At 36.9% G+C, this 13820-nt stretch overlaps 1 protein-coding gene across 1 annotated transcript in view; it reads left to right on the forward strand.

Moving 5' to 3' along the window:
• LOC137502334 (mutS protein homolog 4-like) overlaps positions 1–13820 on the forward strand; it is a 100153-nt gene that overhangs the window by 26765 nt on the left and 59568 nt on the right. Inside the window, exon 6 of the mRNA XM_068229332.1 lies at positions 11933–12054. Coding sequence (XP_068085433.1) covers positions 11933–12054 — 122 coding nt within the window. The remainder of the gene's footprint in view (positions 1–11932; positions 12055–13820) is intronic.

Genomic DNA, 13820 nt, shown 5'->3' on the forward strand with positions numbered 1-13820 from the left:
ACAACAGTACCAACATCATACACAACATCGAGACAATCAACAGCAACAACAAATACAGCCACTCGGGAGTATACCGTATCAAATGCAATAACTGTGAGACAAGCTACATCGGACATGCCGGTACAAACTTTCTAACCCGATAAAATGAACACATAAATACGGTAAAACACAATCATTTTTCCTCAATAGGCATAAGGTAACAGGAGTTGCCTTTGTTGACTTAACAGCTGCCTACGATACCATCAACCACAGGAAGTTACTGAGGAAAATTTACCAGCTCACTAATCATTATCAACTAACATCTCTTATTGGCATTCTCCTGCAGAATAGAAGATTCCAAGTCTCCCTCCATGGTAAGAAGAGCAGATGGCACATACAAAAGAACAGTTTACCTCAAGGCAGTGTGCTAGCCCCTGTGCTCTTTAACATTTACACTAATGATCAGCCCATAACGGAACATACCAGGCTTTTCATCTATGCTGATGATACTGCAGTGGTTGCCTAAGGAAAGACATTTGAAGAGGTGGAGGGAAAGTTGACTTCTGCACTAGATACTCTTGGCTCTTACTATGAAGGCAATCATCTAAAGCCAAATCCCAACAAGACTCAGGTGTGCACATTTCACTTAAGGAATAGAGAAGCTCGGCAGGAACTGGACATTACATGGTAAGGCAAATGACTAGAACATTGTCCAACACTTGTGTATCTAGGTGTTACTCTTGACCGAACACTGTCCTTCAAGAAACATTGCCACAACACCAGGCTGAAAGTTAGTTCACGGAACAATATTTTGAGAAAGCTCACAGCCACCACCTGGGGAGCAAGCCCTCACGTCCTGAGAACCTCTGCTCTTGCTTTGTGTGTGTCCGCTGCAGAGTACGCAGGTTGACATTGCAATCAACGAAACCGTACGAATCTTGTCGGGATGTCTGAAGCCAACTCCGATTGACAAACTCTACCCGATTGTTGGAATAGCTCCCTCCACTATCAGAAGGACTGTTGCTGCTGATGCAGAGTGGATGAAGCAAACTAATGACTCTCGCCACCCACTGCATGATCACCAGGCTGTAATCTGTCGACTGAAGTCGAGAAAGAGCTTCATCACCAGGACTCAACCACTGGTAGGAACATTGGAGTCTAACCGCATCACCAGGTGGAAGAGCTCCAGGAAATGACCTGCCCTACCCTATTTGGAGATCACTTAATCGTCTTAGGGTGGGCGTACCTCTTTGCAAGACCAACATGGAAAAATGGGCCATACCTCCAGCTGATGGAGATGCATCCTGTGAGTGTGGTGTAACACAAGATCCAAACCACCTGCTCGTCTGTCCTCTACTAGAACATCCCTGCACTACACAGGACCTGATCGAGGCGAACAACAAGGCCATCGGAGTCGTTACATTTTGGAAATGCTGACCAGACACAGAATGATGATGAATAGGTCAACATGTCGAAGACTATAAACACAGTTTCACAAACATCGAGAACGACATGCAAATCCTGAAAATAAACCCCAAGGGCCCCCTGCTCAACATAACAGAAGAATTTTACATCTCTCTAGATCAGTATACCAATCCAAATTCCAACATAAATGAAATTACCGAAAAAACTAACATCATCTTCAATACAGTCATCCCCACCCTAAAAAACTGTTACCTTAAGATAATCAATAAACAGAACACGACACATGACAGAGAAACATCAAACAACACACCTAGCTCCACCTCTACCCCCACAACAGCAACTCTCCCTACCCCTCCTTATCTTCCCCTCACAGCAGCTAGTATGAGCCCAAGAAGAACATGAAGCAGAACACAACAAGCTCGCATATCAAACACAACTCAACCACACCAATAACAGTAAGTACATATTCAAATTAACACACACAACCCTTAGACATTCCTCCACCATAAAGTATCACTCACAGCTCAATCTTATCTTCCACAGATAATATAACATCACTGCACAGCTACAAATGGGAAAGGAACCACTACTTTGAATCCAATGCCACTCAAATTTTATGGACATCACAGGACAACATGATTCAATTTTAACATAAAGCAACAAGATTTAACACACTACAGAGCTGTATATACATATTTTAGCCTAATTCTATCCATACGCCTGGCACTCTTTTTTTTAAACTTGGAAAGTGTTTTTCTACGTGTATGCATGAAGACAAAATCTTTTATACATACAATGTGACAATTTTACAAGCAAATCATATCATTCAAGCAACCAAGTGTACAACTATGTAAATAAGACTTGAACACAGAAGTCAACCGATGAACAGAACAACACGCAAGACACGAACGTTCATGTTCATGAAGTGTTCCTACATATATTGTATTTATTTATATACTTATAAGTTAGTTTTAAGTAAGAGATAGTGTTTTACAAACTAATTTTAAGACCTAAAGCATAGCCATACAGTTGCATTGTCGCACATAGTGACATACACGCCAGTTCCCGTTTCGACATGCCCCATTTGGATGTGACCAAATGTTTGTTATCATATGGCATTCCCTAGACAGTGTAATCTTAATCATAGCTTCATGATATAGATGTGAATGTATTGTTCATCTGAAGATGACCCTATGTAGGAGGTCGAAACCAGTACTGTAGCATAATAAGTGCAATAAATAAGTATTGATAGGTGGAAATCCTTTCCTATTTCTAATTGTGTAGTTCGTCAATACGGATATGAAGATTATAGATTACGATCTAGGCCTACTAGACGGCAGAGTGAACTGAATCTCTCTTGTGTGTCTATGGCCGACTTTTTCCTGCCCTTCAAAATTCCGACTACCTCTCCTAGGTTTGAGCCCGCGATCTTAAGATCTGGAGGCTGACAATCTACCACAGATCCACTGATCATCTCTTCATCTCTTTTCTAGCTCTCTCTACCCCTTAATTCATATTTCCAATGTTTCTTTTATTAGCCTTACTTTATCCATAGGTTTCAATATGGTTCATAGGCCTAGGTCAGAAATGTATGTGATGAAATGGAGAAAACCAGATTAATAAGATGTAAAAATACTGACAGTAAAATAAAATGATGAAAATTAATAAAACTTGTGACAAATTAAATTTCTCGTCTATGAGACTGCCTTGGTCTACATAATGATATTATGATTTCCTTCTAGATTACCTATAGTGATGTGCTCCCTGAGGTAGTGAGCCATCATCAGGGGTGGCCATTTTTTAGCATTTTGTAGTGTCTATGTACAGTATTTTTAATTTACTATTTTATAGTATTTTGTAGAAAAAATTAAAATTTGGTCTTAGTCTGATGAATGAAACCTACAGCCTGTTTTCCAGTCAGTGACCGGGTCAGGGATGTAATGAATGAAGCATATATATATATATAGGCTATTGGTACGATGGGGTCGCCACTCCCAAAGTGATATATTAATGACTGATAGATGTTATGAAATGAGAATGGAGAGTGTTGCTGGAATGAAAGATGACAGGGAAAACCGGAGTACCCGGAGAAAAACCTGTCCTGCCTCCGCTTTGTCCAGCACAAAACTCACATGGAGTGACCGAGATTTAAACCATGGTATCCAGCGGTGAGAGGCCGACATGCTGCTGTCTGAGCCACAGAGGCTTTCTCTTATTCTGATATATATGTAATATTAATATGACATTAACCCACGATCACTCGCGCATCGGCAAGTCATGCGATCACTCGCGTTGTTAGGTGGAACCTAATATCTGTATTTCTCTTATAAAATCATTTTGTGTATTTCTTTTCGCTTTTATTTTATTTTAATGTTTTTATTCTATACTGATAATTTTAACGTTTTATTATTTTTATTGAATACGACATACAGTTAAACTTAAACATTACATTTATTTCAAATGAAATAGCGCCAGCTGATAAAAATAGCCTATAAGCTGTAACGGTTCAAATCCCGTTACAAGATGATATCTGTATTTTTATTATTGTATGATTTTATCTGTATTTTATTATTATTATTATTATTACTATGTCAGTATTATTATTATTTTATCTGTGATATTGTTACTATTATTGTAATTATCCGTTTTATTCAATTTTGCAATTGCCTGTTGCTTGCAAGATTGCACTTAGATGTATGCATATATACGTATGTGTAGTATAACACTCAATACCTGTACAGTGAGAATTGTTGTATATATCAGAGATTGAGTGTGACGTTGGGACATTGTGCAAGATTAGTGGCGATTCTGCCAAGTCATCGCCAGTCCATGGCTACGTCATTGTATTTATTTAGAATATGCGCTCAGAGAGTTAGCCGCCGGAGAGTCGATTTCACCACTGGATGTAATATCTGTCGCGTAGGTGGGAGTATGTCATTGTTATTTCTGGAGATTACGTAGTTGTGTCAACCAACGTCTATATAAGGTAGCTCCATATTGTAGCGTCAGTCATTACTTATACGGATGCAGTACAGTGAAGTAGTCTACTAGATCAAGAGGCCTTAAGTGGTCAGCCAACCAGTGTGAACGAGAGATGGTGAAGACTCAGTGAGCCATTATTGGTCATTGAGAGAGTGAGACCAAATGGTTGGTCCGTCACTTAGTGGAAGACGCGGACGCAAGGCTTACCAAGGAGTCAGAGAGGGCAACCCTGGACCTACCAAGAGGTCATACCATATTGACTTACAAAGAAGTCAGATGATATGGAGAAGAAGCAGTCTCAAGGATGTATCACCACGTTAGGCGTGACACATCTACAGTAAACACCAGAGCAATGGATTACGTCGTAATTACACTAAAAGTGTTGAAGGTACAGTCAAGTGAATCAGTGAGGGAAATATTTCGTATAAATTGTTAAATGTCCGGTCAAGAAGAATTCAAATTCATGCCTAGTTTCTTTTAGTTGCAATGTCATGATTTCACATTCTCATCTGTTTTATCGCAACAAGACTCGCTATTTTTTTATATATTATTTAAAGAATATATATTGTTCTATCAAACGAATTCATAGTTTCCTTTCATTGACAGTAAAATATCTTAACCTCAAAATTAATGGGGAAACCGAACGCCAATCTCCTTTTCCCAGAACTTATATGGTATGTTGTCAAAAGTAAGCTTATTACCCCACACCCTGTTAGTTTAGTATTAAATATAAATAGTCTCAAAGTGTCGACGCAACGTGGGACTCGAATAAATTCAGAATTTGTTCTGAATGACAGCATATCATAGGTTCATTTTGGGAGGAGTGTGCGCATTTAAGCCAACGGAAATTATTACCGGTAAATGTCAAGAGTGTAATTTTGTGATATATATTTGTATTTTGGGGATATGTCAAGGGATTTGAAGAGGGAGATTAATTTAAGATCGCGTACTATCACTAGTGAACCAAAGATGGACACGGAAGACAGTAACAAGTCATGTGAGGACGAGGTCATTGCTTCTGCGGACATCCAAGGTGAAATTCAGAGTAAGGAGCAGGTGAATACGATGGAACCTTCTGAGGAAATTCAGGAAAGAGCAGAAATTGAGAAGCACACTGAAACTCAAAAGGAAATCGCGGGGGGGATGAACCAAGATTTTCTAAATTTGTTGATGGCCAGATTTACCGAGCTCAGTAATGAAAATAAGAAAGAGATGAAAGAGATGAAAGAATTAATTAATACTAATAATGAAAATTGTAATAAACGGATTAACGCCATAAGTAGTAAAATGGAAGAAATGATTGTTAGTATTAACGGAAATTTTAATGTGATCAATGATAAAATAGATGGGTTAAGTGAATCACTAAATTCTAAAATAGATACTAAGATAGTAGAGGTAACTAATCAAGTATCTAAGTTAGAAAATAAGTTAAACAAAGAGTGTGTTGACCTTAGAGGAGATATGGAGTTGAATCGGAGCGATCTTCATACTCAAATTGATCATGTCAAAGGAACATATACAGAGAATATCGTAGAGTTAAGTAATAAGATTTCTAATATCCGGGAAGAAATTCACGAGATCATAGATAAAAGACTAGACAAGATCTATAATGCAGTGGGGCAAGATATGAGGGAATGTGTCAGAAAGGTAGAAACGTTTGAAAAAGAGCTTGGGCAGGTCAGAGAACTAAAGAATAAACAAGAAACATTGTCGCAGAAGGTTACAGAGAAAGAGGAAAAATTACAGGAAGAATTGAGAATAATTAAAGAGAATGCGGAGAGAGTGGCGGAAGAAAAAGTTTTGAATTGCCAGAGGGTACTACGGCAAGAAATGAGAGAAGGTCAGATTACAAGAGAAATAATAGTAACGAGTGGTTTATACAATAGAGACCAAGATTTGCCTAAGTTTACTGCAAAACAATTTAATCCTATGGAATTTGTAACATTAGTTGAGAAAAGATTTGCAAATAAGTTGAGGGATAATATTATCGAATGGGAATACGTATTAGAGATCTTGTCTAATTCTTTCATCGGTGAAAGCAAAACCTGGTTTCAAGTGTACCGTAATGATATGTCTAATTTAGGAGAATTTAAAGAGAAGTTCGTTGACAAGTTTTGGGATGAGAATATACAAGATCGTGAGAGAGAACGGATTATGCTTGGTAAATATAGACAACAGGAGGGAGTGTCTATGACAGAATACTTTCTGACACACGTGCTTATATGGAAAAATCTTAATAGTATTGGTTCAGAAGTTGATATCGTAAGGATTATGTTAAAACATTATTCTGATAAGATTAGGGAAGCTGCGTGTATGCAGAAAGTCAGTACTATCAAAGAAATGGAGGTATTGTTAGATAGTTTCGAGGCTCTGAATGGTAGAGTAGTTGATAATCGACCGCAAAGTAGAACTGTAGAAGGAGCGGGAAACAGGTCAGATAATTATCAGAGGAGAGGGAATAATAATGATCAGCCGAGGAATAATAGAAATTTCAATAGTGATAGAGGTCAGCAGAATTACCAGAGAGAATCGGAAGATAGGAGGCGTGCAGATGTAAATTATGTGAGGAATTATAGACAGAATAGCTGGAGAGGGAATAATTATGATCAGCCGAGGAATGATAGAAATTTCCATAGTGGTAGAAGTCAGCAGAATTACCAGAGAGAATCGGAAGATGGGAGGCGTGCAGATGTGAATTATGTGAGGAATTATAGACAAAATAGCTGGAGAGGGAATAATTATGATCAGCCGAGGAATAATAGAAATGTCAATAGTGACAGAGGTCAGCAGAGTTACCAGAGAGAATCGGAAGATGGGAGGCGTGCAGATGTGAATTATGTGAGGAATTATAGACAGAATAGCTGGAGAGGGAATAATTATGATCAGCAGACGAATAATAGACATTTCAATAGTGATAGGGTTCAGCAGAGTTATCAGGGGCAATCCGGTGAAGGAAGGCGTGGAAACTTTATAGGCCAAAGTGACGGAAGGCGTGAGGATTTTAGTCATCAGAGAGAGAGTAATAGGATAAATGCGAATGGTATTCAGGAATAGTCATCGAGCAAGAGTATTCCAAATTCACAGGGAATCGGGTAAATTAAGTGAACAGTCTGAAGGTAGTAGATGAACAGGTATGTAGTATAAGAAGTTATGTAGTAAAAGTAGATTTAAGAGTATAGTGTGATTGTGACCTAAGTAATGTTAAGTGGGATATTTAAGTAGTGACGTAGTCGTAGATAATGAAGTAATTAATGGTAGCAGTAAGTTAGACGTAAGAAGTGATCTGTTAAAGTGATGTAAGTACTTGTGATACCGAAAATATGATGGAAATAGTGAGGTAATAAGTCGATGATGGAAATTGTGAAGGTAAATGAAGGTACTATTAAATATTATAACAGCCGTTGGGTAAGTCAAAGTGAGTAAATAAAATGATAGCGGTACCAATCATAATTGAAGATAATTGTAAGTTTCAGCCACACCTTGTTGTACCAGAACTTGTGTATTCAGTTGTTTTAGGAGTTGACTTGGTTGCAAATCATGGAAGTAGAATAGACTTTGATTTAGGTAGTGTGTGTTTGTTCTGGGAGGAAACTAGCAAAGAAGTACGTGTTAATTATGATGGTCTGAGGTAAGTGTGTTGGTGACGTGTGTTCTTTGAAATATATGAGAGGTAAGTGAAGTTGTTCCTAGTGAGAGGAAATGTGTTGTTGGGTGTGTTACGTGTCTATACGACCAGGATCTGAGGGATCGTCGGTATGAGGCAGTGACGTGAGGTAATTTGAGTGAATTACAGGAGTAATTGTGTTCGATGTTAGGTAAGCATCAAGATGTATTTAGTGGTAAGTGAGGAAGAACACGTATATGAAAATAAATTTGTAGTACATGACCATTCATCGTTTGTGGGAGGTAAGTACCCCAGTCAACTTAAAAATGCTAGTGACGTCTAAGAACAAATAAACATTATGCTGGATTACGGAATAATTGAACCATCTTGTAGCCATGGTATTGATCCTTTAATTGTTGTTGCCAAGTAGGATGTGATTTCTTGTGAGATATGTAAGTTTACAAGGGCAAAATTGATTCAGTTTGAGTGACAGAGTGCTACTCAGAGTTCCATTTCATCATCTGCAGAGGCGGGAAATATGTTGAAGTTATTATTTTGTATCAGGGGTATTTCACTATTGTGAACCGTATCGGGGAGTGTGCATATTCTTATAAATTCAGGAAGGGGATATTGTCGCTATTTATAGTATTATACGTATATGTAAAGAAGTACTTCACGTGAGATTTGTTGAGATAATAATACGATGATTAATTTTGTGAGAAACTGGCAAAATAAAACTAACATCTGCGATATGCGTGTGAACCAAGTGTCGTATTGGTGTATTGGAAGAATAAGTGCTACATTGTCATGTACTGTGTGACAAAAAAACGGAGAACAGGACATTGGACAGTTATCTGCGATAACAATATGCGAGAACAGTTCTCATATAAGTGATATTTCACAAAAAGTTTTGATATGTTAAAAAAAAAGAAGAATGTAGTGTAATCATTTAAAATTATTTGTATGTGTTAAATTGAGTGCTGTACTCTTGTGATTTGTATGAGAGAAAAAGAGAATGGGACACTGAACAGTTATCTACGATGGCAATGTGCGAGAAAAATTCTCATATGTGATGTATTATAAAATGTATGGATGTTGAAAAAGAAAATTATTGTTGTATACTCATTTAAAGTGTTTATATGTGTCAGTGTTATATATATAATTTTGTTCATAAATCAATCGATTCTTTGTTCTTCGATTTATTTATGAGGGAGGCGAATTGTAACGGTTCAAATCCCGTTACAAGATGATATCTGTATTTTTATTATTGTATGATTTTATCTGTATTTTATTATTATTATTATTATTATTATTATTATTACTATGTCAGTATTATTATTATTTTATCTGTGATATTGTTACTATTATTGTAATTATCCGTTTTATTCAATTTTGCAATTGCCTGTTGCTTGCAAGATTGCACTTAGATGTATGCATATATACGTATGTGTAGTATAACACTCAATACCTGTACAGTGAGAATTGTTGTATATATCAGAGATTGAGTGTGACGTTGGGACATTGTGCAAGATTAGTGGCGATTCTGCCAAGTCATCGCCAGTCCATGGCTACGTCATTGTATTTATTTAGAATATGCGCTCAGAGAGTTAGCCGCCGGAGAGTCGATTTCACCACTGGATGTAATATCTGTCGCGTAGGTGGGAGTATGTCATTGTTATTTCTGGAGATTACGTAGTTGTGTCAACCAACGTCTATATAAGGTAGCTCCATATTGTAGCGTCAGTCATTACTTATACGGATGCAGTACAGTGAAGTAGTCTACTAGATCAAGAGGCCTTAAGTGGTCAGCCAACCAGTGTGAACGAGAGATGGTGAAGACTCAGTGAGCCATTATTGGTCATTGAGAGAGTGAGACCAAATGGTTGGTCCGTCACTTAGTGGAAGACGCGGACGCAAGGCTTACCAAGGAGTCAGAGAGGGCAACCCTGGACCTACCAAGAGGTCATACCATATTGACTTACAAAGAAGTCAGATGATATGGAGAAGAAGCAGTCTCAAGGATGTATCACCACGTTAGGCGTGACACATCTACAGTAAACACCAGAGCAATGGATTACGTCGTAATTACACTAAAAGTGTTGAAGGTACAGTCAAGTGAATCAGTGAGGGAAATATTTCGTATAAATTGTTAAATGTCCGGTCAAGAAGAATTCAAATTCATGCCTAGTTTCTTTTAGTTGCAATGTCATGATTTCACATTCTCATCTGTTTTATCGCAACAAGACTCACTATTTTTTTATATATTATTTAAAGAATATATATTGTTCTATCAAACGAATTCATAGTTTCATTTCATTGACAGTAAAATATCTTAACCTCAAAATTAATGGGGAAACTGAACGCCAATCTCCTTTTCCCAGAACTTATATGGTATGTTGTCAAAAGTAAGCTTATTACCCCACACCCTAGAGATGGTCAAGAGTCTCATTCTATTATTGCTGTACTGAGTGACAGCTGGCGCCCTTCAAATAATGTATGTGTAAGTAAGCAGGTAACAAGTAAGTGTGAGTACAAGGTTCGACGAGTGTGTATTTTATATAATGAATATTAATTTCATAATTTCCATTTTAAATGAAGATATTCAGATTTTCAAGTTAAATTCAGATTAATATGTTTGTAAAGATAGATAGCAAGTTAGAAAAATCTCAAAGCGTATGAGCTGACTTACTAAATCACAAATACCTTTTTGAATATTAATGAAGTCTGCAGTATATTGGTTTACAGTCTAAAAGATAGGTTACTTTATTCTATGGTATTAATGTTATTTTCAACATTTTAACACAAGCAACACATAATTAATCCCAGGAAAACTCGTGTGATAAACGTAATTTTTATCCAACAGCCAGCTAATAATTTGCTGTCTTTGACTTACACTGATACTGCTGGTTATAACAATATATATAAATCAAATTGTAGAAAATCACACACACGTGATCACTCGCGCTGTTAGGTCTCCCCTAACGCTACTCACTGGTTACACACACACGACCGTTCGCGCTAAGAGATAACAACTAACACCGTGCATGACACGCGCTCTTTTCTGTACTCTTTCCTCCCCTCCAAAAGATCACAGCTACTACACAAATACATCATGGCGTGCTAAAAGGACCAAATGAGGCATTTTCAAATGGACATCAATTCAAAACTAAGGACAAACGAATTGTAGAAAAATTTGTAAAAATGTTAGATTGAACCTCATATTGCGAGTGATCGTGGGTTAAAATCACATTTGCACAGATCTAACAGAGAAATAAAAATGCATTAAGTGTAACAAAATTGAAGGAATGTACAAGAACAACTCGAAAAACATAAAAATTGGAACCCAGAAGGATAACATACATTTGAACTGTCTAGGTTTTGCTGATGATCTAGCTCTTCTGGCCAATGATATTCAGGAAACAAAACAACAAATAAAATGATTACAGGAAATAGCTCAAAATATTGGTTTGAAAATTTCATTTGAAAAAACAGAAATTATGTTAACTCAACTTCCACTTGCAAACAAAATTAAGCTGGGAGACCAAGAAATAAAAATTGTAGAAAAATGTAAATACTTAGGTGAAATAATCACATATAACCTTAACGAGAAACCAGCGTGGTAAAATAGAACTATCAGTATGGGGCTAATGAGGCTAATAAACTATGATAAAAAGTATAAGACAACAAGAAAGCTTGATAATAATCACAGGATAGGAAGAGAAAGAGAAAAAAGACTAGGGGAATATGAAGAACTATAGGCTTAATATGTATACTAATAAATGGAAGTCAAAATGTAATGATGTCTAAAGATAGAAATAAAAATTAACTGGATGTGAAATAGTGAGACACTTCCTGGTACTCTTGAAAGTTCAAACTCTTTAGGCTGATCTTCAAATGACATTGTTCATTTAACATTGAAGTGGTTTTCAATTGTTGTTTCAGATTTTATGCCTTATCTTCAGCAACAGCATTGCTCAAATATGTTGAGCATATTCAAAACATGATGTTTGCACCAAAATCATTGAAAGTTGAATATCAGGGATCTCAAAACTCTACAGTGATTGGTAAGAACTACACACATCAGCCAATTACTCTGTAGAACCTTGTATAACAAGCCCATGTGTAGATCAGGCTGCGATATATAACTCCATGGTAACGTAATTCATAACTAATATACTGTACTCGGTCTACAACTGTGTACAGCTGTTCAGAGAACATCCAACTTCCAGTGTACCAATGGTCTGTTAGTAAGTATAAAGTTCTGTGTATAAATATAGTTCCAGAATCTAGAAGAAATCCTGAAAATAGTTCTGGAACATCTGGGATTGTAGGCATTGATGGGAGCCAGAATCCTGGGCTTCAAAATGTTAACCGCCTCACGTTTTTATCCAGGCTGATATTTACAGAACATACAGTAAGTATACACATCAAGGATAGGAAACTAAAAAATATAATAGGAAAATATACAAAAATAAATATACTACTAGTTCAGTGTGAGAAGAGGGAGTTACAGAAAGGAGAGATGATTATTCACATGAAGAAAAGAAATGACTAGGACTAACTATACATCTTCACACATAGCTTTCATAAATGGGTTCTCAGTTCTTCTAACTTAAAAAAACTTTTCAGTCTGTCAAACACACACGTTCAATATACAGCAAATATTACCATACACGTGAAAAGAATCACAAGGAATAAAAATACACACTATTAAACAAAGAATGACATGTTTCATTCTTAAAAGAATATCATCAGGTTCTATCAAGTCACACTCAATATTTGGAAATATTTATGTTTATTTCTGTCTAAACACCTAGGAATTTGAAATTTGGAACTTACCTTGAATGAAGTCCTGTTTTGTCTCCTCTCCAGCATCCAATATGAGGTGTTTAAAAAATGTTACTCTTTCATTGGTATCCAAACTGGCTGCCAGTCTGCTGCCTCTCCATTATGTTCATTTTTATTCCTTGTATGTTTTATATGTATGTTATAGTGTAATATTTATATTGAACTTGTGTGTTCAACAATGAAGAGCTTTTAAGTTACATTTAACTGAATTGGCACTGGAAAGTAAGGCTTCCTTCTTAATAAAATAAAAAAAAAAAATAATAATAATAATAATAATAATAATAATAATAATAATAATAATAATAATAATAATTTTTTTTTTTTTTTTTTTTTTTTTTGCGAGGGATTGTGGAAAATCTTCAAAAAGACACTTGTGAAGGGTCCGCACTCCACAAGTGTGTGGGATTCTTACCCACTAAAAACCACACACCCTTTTCCCACGATGTGTATCATCACCCCGGAACCGCTCTCGCATTACTTCAGGGTGATATCGTGCTTTGTCTTTCAGACGTCTTCTTTCTTCATTTCTCCTTTACGAACGTTCGTATGCTTCCAAATCCTTCTTCTTCTGACGAAGGACATTCTCCACGTACACTGCCACGCGAACCCAGGATTCCTGGTTTCGCAGCATCACCGAAATAATGTTATCTGCTGTCAATTCTCCTATTTCAGTTTCCACACATCTTCTCTGAATCGTCCAATGGCCGCATACAAAAAAGGTGTGAAATACGTCATCAATGTCATCACAGTATATGCATGCTGCGTCATTCGCTCTGCCCACTTTATGCAGGAATTTCCGGAAATATCCATGCCCTGTTAGAAGCTGCGTGAGGTAGTAATTTACTTCACCATGGGCCCTTTCAACCCAGATATCCAAGCGTGGTATCAATCGCTTGGTCCATTTGCCTCGAGGGTCACTTTCCCATCTGAGTTGCCATCGCCTCATCCGTTGACTGAAGGCACGCTTCTTTGCACATTTCTT

This window comes from Anabrus simplex, chromosome 10 (assembly GCF_040414725.1).
Source record: "Anabrus simplex isolate iqAnaSimp1 chromosome 10, ASM4041472v1, whole genome shotgun sequence".
NCBI classification, from domain to species: Eukaryota; Metazoa; Arthropoda; class Insecta; order Orthoptera; family Tettigoniidae; genus Anabrus; species Anabrus simplex.